Genomic DNA, 21,882 nt, shown 5'->3' on the forward strand with positions numbered 1-21,882 from the left:
GTCTGGGATATAGAATTCTGTATTTAGTACAAAAATTAATAAAAGTATGTAAAAGAAAAAAATAAATGTAAAATTCATCAGCCATGAGGTCAGAAAAATTACCTGTCAGTATTCTGCTCAAAGATTTATGATAAAATCACAAAATTTCTACTCTGAGACCTAAATTTTATAGAAAAAATTGACAGGAAATAATAATATTCCCACAGACTTTTACTTTATTTAGACTTTCTGGAATGGGCACAGAATGAAGCATATAAAGAAATAGAGAAATTAGTGATATTGATTAAGAGTATATTCTTCTATGTGTGTGTTTGCGTGTGCTCAGTCATGTCCAACTCTGTGATCCCATGGACTGTAGCCTGCCAGTCTCCTTCATCCATGGGATTTTCCAGGCAAGAGTACTTGAGTGGGTTGCCATTCCCTCCTCCAGCGGATCTTCCTGAATCAAGAATTGAACCCAAGATGCTTGAGTCTTCTGCATTGGCAGAAGGACTCCTGTGTTGATTGGCAGATTCTTCACCACTGGGCCACCTGGGGAGTCCCATATTCTCCTATAGGCTGCTAATATGAAGAACATAGTTTAATATCATGTTGGTGGTTTAGTCACTAAGTTGTGTCCGACTCTTGCGACCCCATGGACTATAGCCTTCCAGGCTCCTCTGTTCATGGGATTCTCTAGGCAAGAATACTGGAATGGGTTGCCATTTCCTTCTACAAGGGATCTTCCTGACCCTGGAACTTAACCCAGGTCTCGTGCATTTCAGGCAGATTCTTTACTGACTGAGCTATGAGGGAAGCCCTATATCATATTATACATAGTCAAGTTATTATGAAATATGCTTACCACTCAACATATTTTTGCAAGATAATTTTCCTGCTTCGAAGCAAAACCTGAATTTTAAAAATATATTATCAATACAAAAGTGCTTCTCTGTAATGCTACTTGTAAGCTTATAATCAGTGAAGTTGTTCTCTCTTGAAATTGTGTTTTTGGATTTGGCCAACTTTACTCATAAAGTATTCTCTTTTAAACCATACCAAAACATAGCACTTTTCCCTACTGTCAGTTTTAAACACATATATTTTATCATGCATTATAATGATGTTTTATACAAAATATGCAAACATTTATTTCAAAACTATAGCATAATTTTCAAGGCAAGAATACTGGAGTGAGGTGCCATTTTGTACTCATGGGGATCTTTCCGACCCGGGGATCAAACCCACATCTCCTGTGTCTCCTACATTTGCAGGTGGATTCTTTACCACTAGCACCCTGTGAGAAGTCCCTCTCATTTGATAGTTGAGGAATATGAGAAATACAAACAGCCAGCTGGGTGAATCTAGGAATACTTAAATTTAAATACCATAATGTGAATAGGCATACACTGTGGGAAGAGGGTGTGAGAGGCAACAACCACAATAAAGGCAGAGCATAACACAAAAACCTGGAAAAATAAAACGTAGTAAATGAAAACTTTGACACACTCAAGTAACAATCTCCAATTAATTTTATATCATCTTCCCCATTTCAAAACCAAAGATGAGTTTCACAGAAAGAAATGAACAACAACATAATTGGGAAAACTAAGACTCACCACTGAATTAGAGCCAGGAGGCCAGAATCATTGACAAATTCTTAGACAGTTATGAAGCAGATAGTGATGGAAGAAAATTCTACTCAGTGTTCATGGGAGGGGGTAGTTAGAGATGGACGGGGAAGAACAGGAGAAGAGAGGTGAGGACAAGAAAAAAAGGTGGATAGAATTTCAAATTCCATCTCCTGTCTGGAGACCAAGTTGTGAGGCAGACCTCAGTGCAATGGTCCAATCTTTCCACATCAACCTCACATAATTTGATTAGATCTAGAACCAAGGTATTGTGTATGAGCAACTCCCAGTCATATTTCAATTTATTTAAATCACATTTCCTGTATGGAATATTATTACCAAGGGAAAGTTAGGGGAATGAAATTGCAAGATGATACCAAACGTAGTGAAAGTTATCTTTCTCTTACATAATCTTGAGAACACTTTAACCAATCACGTGTAACCTGTCACATGTGTAGATGTACAGAGATAAAGAAAATAGAACACTCTCCAGTGGATTCAACATTATATTGAACAAAACAGTTCAGAAGGTGGTACAAAAATGCATGATCTATGCAAACAAGCAACTTCAACATATGTATATTATCATATGTGAAATAGATGACCAGTCCAAGTTCAATGTATGAAACAGGGCACTCAAAGCTGATGCATGGGACAACCCAGAGGGATAGGATAGGAAGAGAGGTGGAAGGGGGATTCAGGATGGGAGACACATGTATATACCTGTGGCTGATTCATGTCAATGTATGGCAAAAACCACCACAATATTGTAAAGTAATTAGCCTCCAATTAAATTAATTTTAAAAATTAATTAAAAGAAAAAAATGCAACTTCAAGGGCTGGTTGCCTCACCTCGCATGAGGATCCGGGCTAAGGAGAATGACCAGGAGAGGGCTGGCAAATAAGTCTACAGTTTGGACTAAAGACAAGGGAAATTTCCATTTCTGCTGTTTACTGGTGATGGTGGATACTTTCACAACCTGGATAGAGGCATTTCCCCATTGGAGTGAAAGAGTAAAGGCTCTGCTCAAAGAAACAATACTCAGATTTGGGTAAACTTCCCTGGTTCAATCTAGAATGATAACAGGAGTAAGCCTCTGTTGCCAATGTGATACCAGAGTTATCCAAATAACTGGAAATAAAGTGTACTTTACATGAATCATAGAGGCCTCAATCAGCTGGAAAGACAGAGATAATGAACCATACTTTAAAGAAGACCATAGCAAAAATCTGTCCAGAGACTAATTTAGCTTAGTATGAAGAGCTGCTAGTTGCGCTACTTAGGATTAGAGTGGCTCCTAGAAACAAGTTCCCACTGAGTTCTTATGAAATTTCACGTAAGAAACCCTTTTCCTATTCTGAGCATTTACGGGTTCAAGCATCTGATCAGAGGGTAGGAAACTAGACCCTGTGAGGTACGTACAAACCTGGCTGTGGTTCTGAATGCACGTCATACATTTGCTAATAAGGAAAGCTCCCTGAATGTCCCTCTGCACTGCATTACACTAGGGACTGGATACCCCTAAAACTTGGAAAGAGGCACACGTGGAGAATCATTTCCAGACCTGATGAGCGGAACCTTGTCAGATTGTGCTAAAAACTCATTTTTCTTCCGTATTAGCAGGAATTCGTCTATGGGTCCACCACACTTAAGTAAAGTCAGCTTCTGACCTGACTGCAGCTCCACAGCCTTCAACAAGTACTGGAGAAATGGCCATCATACTGGCTCAAAACTGATAGTCTTGTGAACCTGGACTAGGACTCAGATTGAACATTTGTTAAGTATCTTAAATAAGTAGTGTATTGATTACGGCTTTTCATAGTAACATCTGTGATTGACTGGAGCATTTTTCTGACCTATCAGTATTCCCTTGCTTGACTATGGGCCTATCTAATTTTCTTAGAAATGTTTGGTACCTGGCCAGATCTGTTAGTAATAGATAACTTTGAAAGTTGCTATTAAAATGACGATGGCCTTTTCTCTCCATTTTCTTTATTAACTCACTTGGTCTGCCAATTCCTAGAGGGAAAATATTGACATTTAAATCAAACTGTCACAAAGTGCAGCCAGAGGGGAAAGTTGACGTGATTGTTGGATTTACCATAGAATTCCCCAGACCTTCCATAGGCAGTATCTCCCTTCAGTGGTCCCAGTAGTCAGTTTTGATGCAGTGTTAGAGCTCAAGACTTTTTATAATCTTCTTCCTTGAAAATTCTCTTTCCAGATTTAATTAACCAGGGAACTTCAGAATGTCTGGTCCCCTCTCAACTTATCTGAAATAATCTCCATTGAAGAAAAGGTGATTATCGGTCCCTTGCAATCCCTTGCATTTCACATTTGAGAAAATGTGCCACCTATCCCTAATGTACAACTGATCCATGTACAAAAAGTAGAAATGTCAACAGATTATACACGAAAGTCACACAGATTGGATATCAGGTAAATGGAATATGGAAAATTTGGCTTCATAAGGCAATCTCTGTGCTTTCTAAAAATGAAGACATTAATGACACCACAATGGTAAGGATAACTTGTGTCCCCTGGCCAGTTATATTTTTGTCTGTGGTATAGGAAGTGACCCATTGACGCAGGGGTAGTTATACTACTGCCTGGAGAGCTGGCGACGTGAAGGGCCCTGCTTATACTGAATATTTTCTAACTCTTTTTGTGTGTGTGTGCATGGCTCAGAAAGCCTTCCATCTCTTCCTATAAATAGCATACACCTTAAGAAGATGTTGGTAGGATAGTAGGACAAAGTATTCTTGGTATCCTCATCACAACTGCTAGAGTGCATGTCAATATATCAATAGATATGATAAGCAAACTGTCTACCACAATTGGACAGATTGCCCAAAAACATCATTCCCCAACACGTATTTCTAGATTCTTTGGTTCTGGTGGTCCTTGATAACAGAATTTCCTTGGATTTCATTTTGACCAAACACAGAGGGGTATGTGTACTTGCCACAGGCTGTGCATATACAAATACCTCAGATGAACTTGAAAGCCTAATGAATAGATTATTTCAAAAGGCCACTTGGTTATAAGATGAATGAAATGAGGACCCACTCCAAGATTTATTTTCCTGGTTGCTGTCTGGGATGGGAGGGTTTTCTCAGGAATTCTACAAAGATGCATCTTGATCATCATCTTCATTGTAATACATCTAATAATTTTCAAATGATTGTCTAGGTGCCTTGACAAGGCAGTCAAAAAGGAGTAATGTCTTCCTAATGCGAAATGTTGATGCCAATCCTAGAACTTGAGAATTCTTTGAAATGAAAGTCTATGATTATCACTCCTCTAATCCTGAAAAATTGATGTTGCCCCCATCCATCAGAAAGTAGCCAGAGCCGTCATCACCCCCGTTCCCCTCAGGATGGAGGAGCACCAAAGGAAAGAGGGAATTGAAACTGGGCAGGACTCCAAGGGACCTTCTTGGTGACGAGACCCCTCTGTGTTCCCCTGCTTATTGTTTATAGAAAAAGCTTTAGTCTCCTAATCCTTCTCCAAATTCCAAAGGGAAGCACAGGAATTAATATTAGAGAAGGAAGGGAATGTAGAGGCAAAGTACAAAGTAAAAGCAATCAGACAAGAAAAGTAATAATAACTTAAACAATGTCAGCCATAAAGAACTCCCAGTTCCTTTTGGAAGATATAGGTAAAGGTCTCATGTGTATTCCTCAGTTGTTTTGCAAAAACCAGAGCCCCACCAATGGACACTGCCCACCACAATCACACAGACACCAGACTGGTTGTAGTCGGAAGACTGTTGATGTTGATTCCTGAAACTTCACCTTGATATATCCTCACCGACAATCAGAGATTTGTGCAAAACTGATCACACATCTTATGATTCTATTCTTCTCACTGTCTTTGAAAACCCTTCCTTAAAAGACACGAGAGGTTTGGATCTTTTGAGCATGCATTCATATGTGTGTGCTAAGTTGTTACAGTAGTATCTGACTCTTTGTGACCCTGTGGACTACAATACTAGAGTGGATTGCCATGCCCTCCTCCAGGGGATCTTCCAGACCTAGGGACTGAATCTGTGTCTCTTACATCTCCAACACTGACAGACAGGTTCTTTACCATCTTCCTCTTTTCCTTGCTTGGTTCCCTGCAATAAATGCTATGCTTCCCCTCACCACAAGTTGATGTCAGTAGATTGATTTGCCATGAATCTAGCAAGTGGATTCCAGTTCAGTTTAGTGACAACACTACCTTTGAAAATGGTTGCAAACTATGACAGAAGATATGTTCATATTTTAGTACTGAAAGTGCCCAGCAAGCAATAAAATCAAAGCTAACACCTCTACTGAGATGGATAAAGAGAAGCATGAATAATCCAAATATTAGAAAAACAACTGACCAAAAAACACTTGAAAAGAATGTTCATAGTCACTACTAACAAAGTTGATTTTAAGTCAAGCTAAAATATCAGAGTATTCTCACAAATTCAGCTGGGGAAAAGAGAGCAAACATATAATAGTACTTTAGAGGGATAGCATACTAATTGTATATGGGAGTGAAAGTCCCATATGAAGATGATTTTTTTATGAAGATGATTTTTTCCAACTTTTATCAACATAATTAAATTGTCTAGGCCTTTTTATTCAACAAATTTTAAATCTATTTCTAATAATTCTAAGAGGGGAAAATCAACAGTACAAACAGATTAGGATATCCATAAAATAATTCTCTTTGATAGCAAAAATTAGAAACAGTTTAAACACTCAAGAGTAATAAAATGTTTAATTTTGCTTCAACTATTGAATGGAAAGTTTAGCTCTAAAATTTCAGTTGCAAGTCATATAGAATGACATGAGAAATGTACACTATATTAAATAGGGGGGAAAGTGCAAAACTTCATACAGTATGAAGTCTATGTGAAAGAGAATATTATACATAGTAATTCCAAAATTATTGGACAAATAGAGAAGGCATTTTAAAATGGGCATTGCTTCATTAGAATTACAAGTGATTTTCCAAATTTTTATCATGCCTTTCTATAGTCTCTTTTTAGATTTTTTCTACATTAAAAAATGTATTTATAAATAAATGACCCAATCAAAAAATGGGCCAAAGAACTACATAGACATTTCTCCAAAGAAGACATACGGATGGCTAACAAAAACATGAAAAGATGCTCAACATCACTCATTATCAGAGAAATGCAAATCAAGACCACAATGAGGTACCATTTCACACCAGTTAGAATGGCTGCGATCCAAAAGTCTACAAGCAATAAATGCTGGAGAGGATGTGAAGAAAAGGGAACTCTCTTACACCGTTGGTGGGAATGCAAACTAGTACAGCCACTATGGAGAACAGTGTGGAGATTCCTTAAAAAATTGCAAATAGAACTGCCTTATGACCCAGCAATCCCACTGGTGGGCATACACACCAAGGAAACCAGAATTGAAAGAGATACATGTACCAATGTTCATTGTAGCACTGTTGATAATAACCAGGGCATGGAAACAACCTAGATGTCCATCAGCAGATGAATGGATAAGAAAGCTGTGGTACATATACACAATGGAGTATTACTCAGCCTTTAAAAAGAATACGTTTGAATCAGTTCTAATGAGGTGGATGAAACTGGAGCCTATTATATAGAGTGAAGTAAGCCAGAAAGAAAAACACCAATACAGTATATTAACACACATATATATGGAATTTAGAAAGATGGTAATGATAACCCTGTATGCAAGACAGCAAAAGAGACACAGATGTTTAGAACAGAATTTTGGACTCTGTGGGAGAGGAAGAGGGTGGGATGATTGGGGAGAATGGCATTGAAACATGTATACTATCATGTAAGAAACGAATCACCAGTCTATGTTCGATACAGGATATAGGATGCTTGGGGCTGGTGCATGAAGATGATCCAGAGAGATGATATGGGGTGGGAGGTGGAAGAGGGGTTCAGGATTGGGAACTCATGTACACCCGTGGTGGATTCATGTCAATGTATGGCAAAACCAATACAGTATTGTAAAGCAAAATAAAGTAAAAATTTAAAAAATAAAATAAAATAAAGGTTATAATTATAAAATTTAAAAAAAAGAATTACAAGTGATTTTCCAAGTTTTTATTTTGCTTTTCTATAGTTTCTTTTTAGATTTTTTCTACATTAAAAAATGTATTTATTTTTCAATAAGAGAAGAAAATTTTAAATGATATTTGTCTCCACCATTCTTGGTGGTCATATTTCTCTCTTGGGAATAAAGCATTAAACTTTAATATGTTTTTGCTTTTGTTGTTCCTTTTTCTATTCAAAAGTTTCTAAATGCCTATCTAGTACCATAAGCCCAAAGTTCTTTCTCTTTCAAATAGATTCTTCTGAGACATCTAATTGTGGAGAGTCAATCACTTGGGATACCTTGCTGAAGATTCTCCAGGGAAACTAAAATTCCTATGTAAGAAGATGCTAGCCCAGATTTTGAAAAACTCCTAAGGATTCTCAGCCATGAATAAGAACTTGTTTATGCCTAACAATGAGGTACGTTTGGGTAATTTTTAAAAATAGCCATTTGGAAAAGATAGTGATATTACTGGATTATAGTACAATGGCTAAGAATATGGGCACAATTACCAAAAGACAACATTAGCAAGAAGCAATGTATTTCTCTTTCCCTTTCACTTCTTAAGAGACAATGGTTTTTGTCTTTATGGGTGGCTAGACCTAACCTCATTTCCTCATGGTGTATACATAAAAGATGGTGGACACTGGAGATTTTTAAGTGTTTCTAATCCAGGTCCATGAAATGATAGTTTCTCTAGGTAGTGACATATCAGGAGAGGTTTGGGAGAGCCTTTTTTTATTAGAAGAGATGGTTCACACAAGATGAAGTCAGCTTAGGAAGCAGCATGAGCCTCTGAAACTTGTATCTTTGTATTTCTTCTTTCCATGGTGGTTTCTATGTAGTCTGCCCAGTAGAAGTAGACATAATGGTAATTTCTTGAATATTTAAGTGAAAAGAATCTGTACCTTGTGGCTTCACTGCTGTGTAATACATGCCATCACACTACAAGTATCTACTTAAGTCTGCTGAATGATGGGTGTGTTTGACACTGACTTTGCTTCATGAGAACTCAGGTTTATGCCACAGCTTAAACATAATTTTATTTTTTCAAATAAAAGAACAATTTTAACCATTTGGAACCTTCAATTTTACTCAAATATCCCTGAATCTATAAATTTCTTCAAATATATTTCAGTCATCTCTACTGCCCTACAAGAAATAGCAATCCAAAGATATGGTATTGTCTGTTGTACTGATTACCTGTACAGTAATAATAAAATATTGTTTAAATGACAGCAGTATAGGCAATCAATAATCTTCAGAAATTCAAAGGTTTCTTGAGTGTTAGTTTGTATTAAAAATGAAGAAATTGTTTTAGGTATAAAGACAGAGAAGCCAAAAGAAAAGAATTCTTTATCTGAATGAATTCAAAAAAATTTTTAAAATTTTACCAAAATGTGATAAAACTTATTAATGATTTTAAAATGTAATTACTGGTTTTTTTTTTCCTTCTCAAGAACACCTGAATTTACACAACATGGAAAAGCATGATATTGACATCAGAGTTTGAATGCCAATCATATTAAATCCTTGCTACTTCAAAAATTTTATTGAGTTTCTACAGTATGTTATCATTAGCAAGATATCCAGAAAAATTTTGCATATATAACTTGCTTTCCTCATAATCTTCAAGGCAAGAGCTGTAAGACAGAGACAGTAAGGATAGTAGAAAGTATCCTTTCTAACTTTCTAAGCAGAAAGTTTGCTGCTGGACATTAAACAAAGTAAGACTCTACTGTTTATTTTTAGATAACATAGTTCAAAGATTCTTTTGCTAGAGCTCGGGAAATAAAAAACCATCCTGATTATCCTAACAAGATGAATGTTCATGGCTTTCATTGTTATAGTTCTACAAACCTATCTCATATTTGGTCTCTAACCCCACCTCTGTCTCCTGTACAGAGAGTAATTGCTGAAAAAGAATATAAAATGCCCCCCACATGTCAGGCTTTATGTCTGGAGCCAATATCTCCAGCCTGACACCAGGATTCTTTATCTTGAATGGTGTTCCTGGGCTGGAAACCGCGCACATCTGGATCTCCCTGCCATTCTGCTTCATGTACATCATTGCTCTTGTGGGCAACTGTGGACTCATCTACCTCATTAGCCATGAGGAGGCCCTGCATCGCCCCATGTACTACTTTCTGGCCCTGCTCTCCTTCACAGATGTCACCCTGTGCACCACCACGGTACCCAACATGCTGTGCATATTCTGGTTCAACCTTAAGGAGATTGACTTCAATGGCTGCCTGGCTCAGATGTTTTTTGTCCACATGTTGACTGGGATGGAGTCTGGGGTGCTCATGCTCATGGCGCTGGACCGCTATGTGGCCATCTGCCACCCCTTACGCTACACCAGCATCCTCACCAGTGCTGTCATTGCCAAGGCTGGTCTTGCCACTCTGCTGAGGGGTGTGATGCTCATCTTTCCATTCACTTTCCTTACCAAGCGCCTGCCCTATTGTCGAGGCAACTTCATTCCCCACACGTACTGTGACCACATGTCTGTGGCCAAGGTGTCCTGTGGCAAAGTCAAGGTCAACGCCATCTATGGTCTCTTGGCAGCCCTCCTTATTGGGGGCTTTGATATTTTCTGTATTTCTATGTCTTACACTATGATCTTGCGAGCAGTGGTGAGTCTGTCTTCTGCAGATGCTCGTCAAAAAGCCTTCAGCACCTGTACGTCTCACATATGTGCTATTGTCATTACATATGTTCCAGCCTTATTCACCATTTTTACTCACCGCTTTGGGGAAAAAATCATTCCTCCTCATGTCCATATCATAATTGCTAATCTCTATTTGATGTTGCCTCCTACCCTGAACCCAGTTGTATATGGAGTCAAGACCAAGCAGATCCGGGAAGCAGTCATCAAGTTACTTTTTAAGGAGAAAGATATCTTAGCTGTGAAATAGATTAAAGCATTAATATTTAAAAGCAAGGAAGGACAAATATTTTAGATGAGATTCTTGAGTATAAATTTTAAACCAATTGATCTCATTGTTTCAGTGAATATCTGCTATAATATTAACTGACCTTTTTGTAGAACTCATCAATGGTTAAAATTAAATAAATAAGAAATATGCCTCTGAATTTGAGGACTTTTTCCTAAAAGGACTTCCACAGTAATTTTAAAACTATTTTAAATAATGTGTTGCATAGAGCCCTAATGATTTGTATGTTGAACAAACCTCTAACAGGGTGCGCATCATAAAAGAATAAAAGATTTACTGATCCTGTGTTGGAGATTCATCCGTTCTTGGGGGAAATCCATAGAAAAAGAAATCTGAGTCTGTTTCATAAGGCCCTTCACTTATTCTAGGGACTTCATTTACTTCACTATTCCTCTTATCACATCATTTTGTATTACTGGGTTTAGTTTTTTAAACTATCCCATGTCTACGTAAGCTGCATTGAATTTCCCCTATTAAGGAGAATAATATTCAAATATTTGAATCGATGAGATCTAAATTAAAACTATGAAGGTAAGCAAGCAAATAGAGTCATAGAAACTTAGAACAAATAATTTCTTAAGGATAACTCTGGAAGGTTTTTGAAGCAGAAATGGAATAAGTCTTTGAAATAATTGTGAAGTGGTAGTAGGAAATAGATGAAATTCACCAGCAAAATCTATAATCTTTTGGGTTTGGCTGACTGTATAGTTTTGTTTTCTTTAAGTTCAGCTACCAGAAAGCTGAAAATCTAAATTTTCGACTCCAAGGTGAGGTTGATCACTCAAAGCAAGCTTGCATAATGGCTAAGTGTTCACAAACACTGATTGCCCTTGTTTCTTGTAATAGGCGTTGTTACGAACTGCAAAATTTGGAAAGCTAGGAAACTGCACTTGGATCATTGCTGGCCACTTAAGCATGAAGATACACTGTACACTGATTTCCATTACCTATATCTGTCTGTACACTGAGGAAATGCAGTTCTAGATGAAAGCTTTCTGAGTTTTATAAATTTTATTGTCAGTTCAAACCATGTATCATAACAGGTAGTTGTGAAATGCACATTTTAAATATACATTTATTAATATTGAAGGGTATCATTGAAAGTAACTAGAAAAGTATGTTATATGTCTGCTAAAAATTTTGAACACTATGATATGTAACATAGAGATTTCTGAAGCTATATTACACCAAAAATGCTAGTATACTTGCTACTAGATCATCTTGAGTTGATGTTTTGATGATTTCCAGCAAGGATGTTAGTGTCAATGTCAACAAGAACACAATTTCCCCTGACATTCTAAGTATATATAAAAATACTAGATTAAATATGTTTCTGAAATTATAGAGAGGAAAAACTAAAAGCAAAAAAAAAATAGAAATGAAAAGAGAAATCACAAAAACAATGGAAGAGATAAAAATTTAGTACCTATATAAATCTTTTACTCAAATAACTTCAGAATTGATCATCTATTGCTCATGTGTAAAAGTTAGATAAGCATTAATCCTAGAATCTTAAATCATCATACTGTTCTGGGGAACTAAAATCTATGCCCATTAGTCCAAAGATAGAGATAAAAATGTTATAACTGTCATAATTTTTGGACACACTAATGCAACACATTTTATTATAGATGGATCAAAAAGACAAAGATTATTGCAGTAAAGACATTTTCTGGCAATAATCTTTCTCTCTACATTCAATTATTTTCTCTATACAGTGAAGTAATCAGAGTATATCCTGACATTTTATGCAACTCTCTTAATTCCCTACACCACACAGATAATTCACCACACCACACTACCTTCAACAAACTGGGGAAAGCTGCAAGTATAGAAAACAATTAAACAACAAGTAAGAATTAAAATGTAGCATGAAATATGCACTAGTAATTTAGCCCATAAGTCTTTACTAATAATTACTATAGGTGGGGGTATTGATAGGATAAATCTTGATTTCAGAAGTTTCTCAGATTTATACATTGTACACTAATAGCCATAGTAGAAGAAGAACAATTCCTCAAGAAGAGAGAAGCTGATCAAACTTTGCCAAAAACTGACAGTGCTATACAAAACTATATACTGCACTTCCATCCATGTCTAAGTACAACAAGGATAAGAGTGAAAGGAACATACATACGAATGTTCCATATTTGCTGAAAAACACTCAAAATACACAAATCTAACTCTGGTTAAAGATGAATAAAAACGGAAAACAATACCACCACAGACAATCATTATATTGAGCCTATGATAATGTCTTGATAAAGGAGAGACAAGATATAGCATGTAGGACAATGAAAAGATTATTGTGGGTATATGAAATGTTTACTGTTAGATAAAAAAGACTATAGTTTTTAAAAATGGGAATGATTTTATATAACCTATTAAAGGGGAAGGAAAAAAATCATAGAACAGAGATACAATGAATGGCCAGATTAGACAGAGAGATAATAAAATAATGGGATAGTAACAAAAATGATAAATGAGAGTAAGAAAGTTTAATTAGGAAAATAAAAAATTGCAAACATTAAAATCTATGCTTTTAAATTAGTGATTATTAAAAATTAGTATTTAGAAAACACTATAAGCTGTAATAGAAGACAGTAGGTAAATATAATGAGGTGGTAATGCTGAGGAAGATAAAGGACAGAAAATGAAGAATAAAATAAATATTCCTGGGGATAATGAAGCAGTGATCAGAATTACTGAATTTTGAATATTACAGACAATATTCAAAGCCATAAAGAAAATAACGGATTAAAGTTAATATTGGATGCACACATGAGCAATGGCACACATGAGCAATGGCACCCCACTCCAGTACTCTTGCCTGGAAAATTCCATGGACGGAGGAGCCTGGTAGACTGCAGTCCATGGGGTCGCAAAGAGTTGGACACGACTGAGTGAATTCACTTTCACTTTTCACTTTCATGCATTGGAGAAGGAAATGGCAACCCACTCCAGTGTTCTTGCCTGGAGAATCCCAGGGACGGGGGAGCCTGGTGAGCTGCCATCTATGGGGTTGCACAGAGTCGGACACGACTGAAGCGACTTAGCAGCAGCAGCAGCAGCAGCAGCACACATGAAAGTTCAAAGAGTGTGCCACATACAAAGAAAAAGTACTTCAAGGGATTACAATAGACAGGTTAAAAATATTAGCACTACAATAATGATTAAAAACAAAATTCAGTTCAGATTTAGGCAGGTTACATGTAAAGAAAACAAAAGAGAAAATAGGTATGGTAAAAGAGAAGCAAGAGAAGAGGGGAGAAAGAGAGAGAAGAGGGAAGGGAAATACATGGGAGGAGACAGAATGAAAAAGAAATATAGATGTATTCTTGCGATTATTATGAAATTATTGTTATGCAATAATTATTATTATTATTATGTAATTATTATGTACTCTCTTGCAACTCCAAGTTTCAGAACCTCAGTTCTTTTTTTTTATTTAAATGATTAATTTTAATTGGAAGCTAATTACAATATTGCATTGGTTTTACCATACATCAACATTAATCCACCATGGGTGTACACGTGTTCCCCATCCTGAACCCCCCTCCCACCTCCCTCCCCATACCATTCCTCTGTGTCATCCCAGTGCACCAGCCCCAAGCATCCTGTATCCTGCATCAAACCTAGACTGGTGATTCATTTCTTATATGATATTATACATGTTTCAATGCCATTCTCCCAAATCATCCCACCCTCTCCCTTTCCCACAGAGTCCAAAAGACTGTTCTATACATCTGTCTCTTTTGCTGTCTCACATACAGAGTTATCATTACCATCTTTCTAAATTCCATATATATGTGTTAGTATACTGTTATTAGTGTATTTCTTTTTGGCTTACTTCACTTTTGAGCCTTAAAAATTACAGTAATTGTATTTAAAATTATCCATGGTGTTTTGTGAAGCATTATTTGGATCACTTTCATTCCTAAGTAATATTGTGACTTGTGAATATACAATTACTCATTGTACTCTTGAAGACTTTTTTGATGTACTCCTGTTAATAATACTCCTATGAACAATATTGTATATATCTTCTGTATACATCTTTTGCAACAAATATCTGTGCATTTCTTTGGTTTACAACTGCAGAGTGGGATTTCTGGATCATATGGTACTTTTAGCTTAGTTATTGTTACATCAGCTCAGTTCAGTTCAGTTCAGTCGCTCATCCGTGTCCAACTCTTTGCGACCCCATGAATCACAGCATGCCAGGCCTCCCTGTCCATCACCAACTTCCGGCGTTCACTCAGATTCACGTCCATCGAGTCCATGACGCCATCCAGCCATCTCATCCTCTGTCGTCCCCTTCTCCTCCTGCCCCAAATCCCTCCCAGCATCAGAATCTTTTCCAGTGAGTCAACTCTTCACATGAGGTGGCCAAAGTACTGGAGTTTCAGCTTTAGCATCATTCCTTCCAAAGAAATCCCAGGGCTGATCTCCTTCAGAATGGACTGGTTGGATCTCCTTGCAGTCCAGGGGACTCTCAAGAGTCTTCTCCAACACCACAGTTCAAAAGCATCAATTCTTCGGCACTCAGCCTTCTTCACAGTCCAACTCTCACATCCATACATGACCACTGGAAAAACCATTGCCTTGACTAGATGGACCTTAGTCGGCAAAGTAATATCTCTACTTTTGAATATGCTATCTAGGTTGGTCATAACTTTTCTTCCAAGGAGTAAGCATCTTTTAATTTCATAGCTGCAGTCACCATATGGCATCAACTATATTCCAATATGGTTGCACTAGTTTAAACTCTTATCCACAGTATGAGAATTCTAGTCACTTTCTATTCTTCCCAGCACTTGATATTGTCAGAACTGTGGTATTTCACTAGCAGAGACAACATTTTGCTGACAAAGGTTCATATAGTCAAAGCAATAGTTCTTCCAGAAGTCATGTACAAAGGTGAGATTTGGACCATAAAGAAGGCTGAGAGCTGAAGAATTGACCCTTTCTAACTGTGATGCTTCTCTTCTTTTCACAGCTATTTGTAAGGCCTCCTCAGACAGTCATTTTGCTTTTTTGCATTTCTTTTCCATGGGGATGGTCTTGATCCCTGTCTCCTGTACAATGTCACGAACCTCATTCCATAGTTCATCAGGCACTCTATCTATCAGATCTAGTCCCTTAATTCTATTTCTCACTTCCACTGTATTATCATAAGGGATTTGATTTAGGTAATACCTGAATGATCTAGTGGATTTCCCTACTTTCTTCAATTTAAGTCTGAATTTGACAGTAAGGAGTTCATGATCTGAGCCACAGTCAGCTCCTGGTCTTGTTTTTGTTGACTGTATAGAGCTGCTCCATCTTGGCAGAAAGTCAAGAGGAACTAAAAAGCCTCTTGATGAAAGTGAAAGAGGAGAGTGAAAAAGTTGGCTTAAAGCTCAACATTCAGAAAACAAAGATTACGGCATCTGGTCCCATCACTTCATGGGAAATAGATGGGGAAACAGTGGATACAGTGTCAGACTTTATTTTTTGGGGCTCCAAAATCACTGCAGATGGTGACTGCAGCCATGAAATTGAAAGATGCTTACTCCTTGGAAGAAAAGTTATGACCAACCTAGATAGCATATTCAAAACCAGAGACATTACTTTGCCAAAATGCCGACTAAGGTCTGTCTAGTCAAGGCTATAGTTTTTCCAGTGGTCATGTATGGATATGAGTTGGACTGTGAAGAAAGCTGAGCGCCGAAGAATTGATGCATTTGAACTGTGATGTTGGAGAAGACTCTTGAGAGTCCCTTGGACTGCAAGGAGATCCAGCCAGTCCATTCTGAAGGAGATCAGCCCTGGGGTTTCTTTGGAAGGAATGATGCTGAAGCTGAAACTGCGGTACTTTGGCCAGCTCATGCGAAGAGTTGACTCATTGGAAAAGACTCTGATGCTGGGAGGGATTGGGGACAGGAGGAAAAGGGGACAACAGAGGATGAGATGGTTGGATGGCATCACTGACTCGATGGAAATGAGTTTGGGTAAACTCTGGGAGTTGGTGATGGACAGGGAGGCCTGGCATGCTGCGATTCATGGGGTCAAAAGAGTCGTCCATGACTGAGTGACTGAACTGAACTGAACTGAATTGTGATGCTGGAGAAGACTCTTGAGAGTTCCTTGGACAGCAAGGAGATCAAACCAGTCAATCCTAAAGGAAATCAAACCAGAATAGTCATTGGAAGGACTGATGCTGAAGCTGAAGCTCCAATACTTTGGTCCCCTGTTGCAAAGAGCTGACTCACTGGAAAAGACCCTGATGCTGGGGAAGATTGAGGGCAGGGGGAGAAGTGGGTGACAGTGGACGAAATGGCTGGATGGCATCCCCGATTGAATGGACATGAGTTTGAGAATACTCAAGGAGATAGTGAAGGACAGGGAAGCCTGGCATGCTTCAGTCCATGGGGCCACAAAGAGACGGACACAACTAGCTGAGCAACAACAATAGGATCTTAATTTGCACTTTCCCGGTGATGATGAGGATGGAATACACTTTCATAAATCCTAGGTTATTGAACACTTTTTTTTCAAGGAGGCAGGTGGAAGCTAAAACTTTTGCCCATTTCGCTTTAGAATATTGTTTTCATATGGTATATAGGATTTCGTTATGTATTTTGGAAACCTCTCTGTTACATATGTTGCCGTATATTTTCTACTAACTGGTGACTTCCATCTTTAATGACTTGAAAATATTATTATTATTGTTTACTCAATATTTTTGAGAAAGCTTTGAGCCCCATACATACTATGCAGATAAAGTTATGACAAAAATTATAAGGCTGGAATTGAAGCACTCTGGGAACTCATATATAATTATAGCTTATACTTCAGTGAATACTAGACACAGTTCATATATTCTACCAAAGAAAAAATGTTAAAATTAGATGGTAATTATTGAGGTCTCCCCATTTTCAAATATATTCTAAATATAGACTTAGTTTCAACAAAGCTAAAATTACCTCTTCTCTCATTAGAGACCTAAAGAATATCTACCTGGGAAGCTCTAAACAAATGTTTTCCCTTTGCTGGGAAAATCCCCAGAGAAGCCACTAACCAATGCAGTACAGTCATTCTAAGCAAGATCAGTCATGAATAGGGATTTTAAAACATTTGGCATCAGGTGAAAGAAAAAATTTGAGTTTGAGTGATTCAGAAGAAAAACCAAGTGGTACACAGACACTACTAAAGAGGAAGGATTTGAATCACAGGATGGTTGAATAAGAAAGACTAAATTATCTTACTTTTGGTCTTCTGAAACCCATGGGATTTGCCAACTGCCATGAAGAGAAAGTAGAAATGCAGGAAAAATTAAATGTAGGTTAAGCATTAGAGAAAGAAGATTGTGTGATGTTTATATGACAAGGACCAAAGATAGTATTGCAAACAAGCATATTTCTGTACAATAATAGAAAAAGTTCTCTGCTCTCCAAAGGCAGAGGAATCTTTCTTAGGAAACGGTAAGATTTTCACCAAAGTATATCTTATATAGCACAGGGAATTCTAGTCATCATCTTGCAATAAAGTTTAATGCTGTACAACCTGTAAATATACTGAGTCACTATGCTATACACCTGAAACCAATATAGAGGTTTAAATGATGGCTAGGCATGGCTTTACTTACATTTATTTTATAGAGCCAAACAACGGTAGTAATACTAAATGTAATTGTGATAGTTTTATACATTTTGTTGAAAATGTCCTGGCCTGTGGTCAAAAACTCCATGGTTATCTTAATGCTAAAAGAATTCACAGTGGAGAAGATTGCTTTAAAAGTTTACAGTTCTAATCCTTTATTCTTGCTAGAAAATTTTGCTTTTATCCTGTTTTATATATTGATATTATTTATATAGCATTATTTCAAAAATTTTCCACCAGTTAAAGTAATGGTTAAAAAAAAGCACCAATAGACAGTTCAGTTCAGTTCAGTTCAGTCGTTCAGTCATGTCTGACTCTTTGCGACCCCATGAATCGCAGCACGCCAGGCCTCCCTGTCCATCACCAACTTCTGGAGTTCACTCAGACTCATGTACAATGAGTTGGTGATGCCATCAAACCATCTCATCCTCTGTTGTCCCCTTCTCCTCCTGCCCTCAATCGTTCCCAGCATGAGGGTCTTTTCAAATGAGTCAGTTCTTCGCATCAGGTGGCCAAAGTATTGGAGTTTCAGCTTCAACAATCAGTCCTTCCAATGAACACTCAGGACTGATCTCTTTTAGGATGGACTGATTGGATCTCCTTGCAGTCCAAGGAACTCTCAAAAGTCTTCTCCAGCACCACATTTCAAAACCATCAATTCTTTCGCACTCAGCTTTCTTTATAGTCCAAATCTCACATCCAAACATTACCACTGGAAAAACGATAGCCTTGACTAGGTGGACCTTTGTTGGCAATGTGATGTCTCTGCTTTTTAATATGCTGTCTAGGTTGGTCATAACTTTCTTTCCAGAGTAAGCGTCTTTTAATTTCATGGCTGCAGTCACAATCTGCAGTGATTTTGAACCTCCCCCAAAATAAAGTCTGCCACTGTTTCCACTGTTTCCCCATCTATTTCCCATGAAGTAATGGGACCAGATGCCATGATCTTAGTTTTCTGAATGTTGACATTTAGGCCAACTTTTCACTCTCCTCTTTCACTTTCATCAAGACGCTCTTAAGTTCTTCTTCACTTTCTGCCATAAGGGTGGTGTCATCTGCATATCTGATGTTACTGATATTTATCCCAGCAATCTTGATTCTAGCTTGTGTTTCTTCCAGTCCAGCGTTTCTCATGATGTACTCTGCATATAAGTTAAACAAGCACAGTGACAATATACAGCCTTGATGTACTCCTTTGCCTATTTGTAACCAATCTGCTGTTCCATATCCAGTTCTAACTGTTGCTTTCTGACCTGCATACTGATTCCTCAAGAGGCAGGTCAGGTGGTCTGGTATTCCCATCTCTTTCAGAATTTTCCACAGTTTGTTGCGATCCACACAGTCAAAGGCTTTGGCATAGTCAATAAAACAGAAATAGATGCTTTTCTTGAATTCTCTTGCTTCTTTGATGATCCAGCAGATGTTGGCAATTTGATCTCTGGTTTCTCTGCCTTTTCTAAAACCAGCTTGAACATCTGGAAGTTCATGGTTCACATATTGCTGAAGCCTGGCTTGGAGAATTTTGAGCATTACTTTATTAGCATGTGAGATGAGTGCAATTATGTAGTAGTTTGAGCATTCTTTGGCATTGCCTTTCTTAGGGATTGAAATGAAAACTGACTTTTCCAGGCCTGGGGCCATTGCTGCGTTTTCCAAACTTGCTGGCATATTGAGTGCAGTACTTTCACAGCATTATCTTTTAGGATTTGAAGCAGCTCAACTAGAACTCCATCACCTCCACTAGCTTTGACATAGTGCTGCTTCCTAAGGCCCACTTCATTTTACATTCCAGGATGTCTCTCTCTAGGTGAGCAATCACACAATCATGATTATCTGGGTCATGAAGATCTTTTTTGTATACTTCTGTGTATTCTTGCCACCTCTTCTTAATATCTTCTGCTTCTGTTCGGTCCATAATATTTATGTCCTTCATTGAGCCCATCTTTGCAAGAAGTGTTCCCTTGATATCTCTAATTTTCTTGAAGAGATCTCTAGGCTTTCCCATTCTATTATTTTCCTCTATTTCTTTGCACTGACCACTGAGGAAGGCTTTCTTATCTGTCCTCGCTATTCTTTGGAACTCTGCATTCAGATGGGTATATCTTCCCTTTTCTCCTTTGCTTTTCACTTCTCTTCTTTTCACAGCTATTTGCAAGGCCTCCTCAGACAGCCATTTTGCATTTTTGCATTTTTCATTTCTTTTTCTTAGGGACTGTCTTGATCCCTGTCTCCTGTACAATCTCATGAACCTCTATCCATAGTTCATCAGGCACTGTCTGTCAGATCTAGTCCCATAAATCTATTTCTCACTTTGACTGTGTAATAGTAAGGGATTTGATTTAGGTCATACCTGAATGGTCTAATGGTTTTCCCTAGTTTCTTCAATTTAAGTCTGAATTTGGCAATAAGGCTCAGTGGATAAAGCGTCTGCCTACAATGCGGAAGACCCGGGTTTGATCCCTGAGTTGGGAAAATCCCCTGGAGAAGGAAATGGCAACCCACTCCAGTACTCTTGCCTGGAAAATCCCATGGACTGAGAAGCCTGGTAGGCTACAGTCCATGGGGTCACAAAGAGTTGGACACAGCTGAGCGACTTTCCCCCCTCCCCCACCCCTTGGCAATAAGGAGTTCATGACCTGAGCCAAAGTCAGCTCCCCGTCTTGTTTTTGCTGACTGTATAGAACTTCTCCATATTTGGCAAAAAGAATATTATCAATCTGATTTTAGTGTTGACCATCTGGTGATGTCCATGTGTAGAGTCTTCTCTTGTGTTGTTGGAAGAGGGTGTTTGCTATGACCAGTGTGTTCTCTTGGCAAAACTCTATTAGCCTTTGCCCTGCTTCATTCTGTACTCTAAGGCCAAATTTGCCTGTTACTCCAGGTGTTTCTTGACTTCCTACTTTTGCATTCCAGTCCCCTATATCGAAAACGACATCCTTTTTGGGTGTTAGTTCTAAAAGGTCTTGTAGGTCTTCATAGAACCATTCAACTTCAGCTTTTTCAGCATTACTGGTTGGGGCATAGACTTGGATTACCATGATATTGAATGGTTTGCCTTGGAAACGAACAGAGATCACTCTGTCATTTTTGAGATTGCATCCAAGTACTGCATTTTGGACTCTTTTGTTGACTGTGATGGCTACTCCATTTCTTCTAAGGGATTCCTGCCCACAGTAGTAGATATAATGGTCATCTGAGTTAAATTCACCCATTCCAGTCCATTTTAGTTCGCTGATTCCTAGAATGTCAACATTCTTTCTTACCATCTCCTGTTTGACCACTTCCAATTTGCCTTGATTCATGGACCTGACATTCCAGGTTCCTATGCAATATTGCTCTTTACAGCATCAGACCTTGCTTCTATCACCAGTCACATCCACAACTGGGTGTTGTTTTTTGCTCCATCCCTTCATTCTTTCTGGAGTTATTTCTCCACTGATCTCCAGTAGCAAATTCGGCACCTACCCACCTGGAGAGTTCATCTTTCAGTGCAATAATTAGGTGCTCACAAAATTTGACTATAATCCAGTGGACACAACAGAAAAGACTTCTTGGAAGAAGGGAAATTATATGACTTAAGA

General features: G+C 37.9%; 1 protein-coding gene across 1 annotated transcript; it reads left to right on the forward strand.

Annotated features, from left to right (window-relative positions):
* On the forward strand, nucleotides 9,656–10,618 carry LOC102183807 (olfactory receptor 52N2-like). Its single transcript, XM_005689780.2, has one exon. The coding sequence runs from the start codon at nucleotides 9,656–9,658 to the stop codon at nucleotides 10,616–10,618; it is 963 nt and encodes a 320-aa protein (XP_005689837.2).

This window comes from Capra hircus, chromosome 15 (assembly GCF_001704415.2).
Source record: "Capra hircus breed San Clemente chromosome 15, ASM170441v1, whole genome shotgun sequence".
In the NCBI taxonomy this organism is placed as follows: Eukaryota; Metazoa; Chordata; class Mammalia; order Artiodactyla; family Bovidae; genus Capra; species Capra hircus.

What these genes read in the sequence shown, in the direction of transcription:
- LOC102183807 (XM_005689780.2), top strand. Translation starts at nt 9,656, where the DNA reads ATGTCTGGAGCCAATATCTCCAGCCTGACACCAGGATTCTTTATCTTG.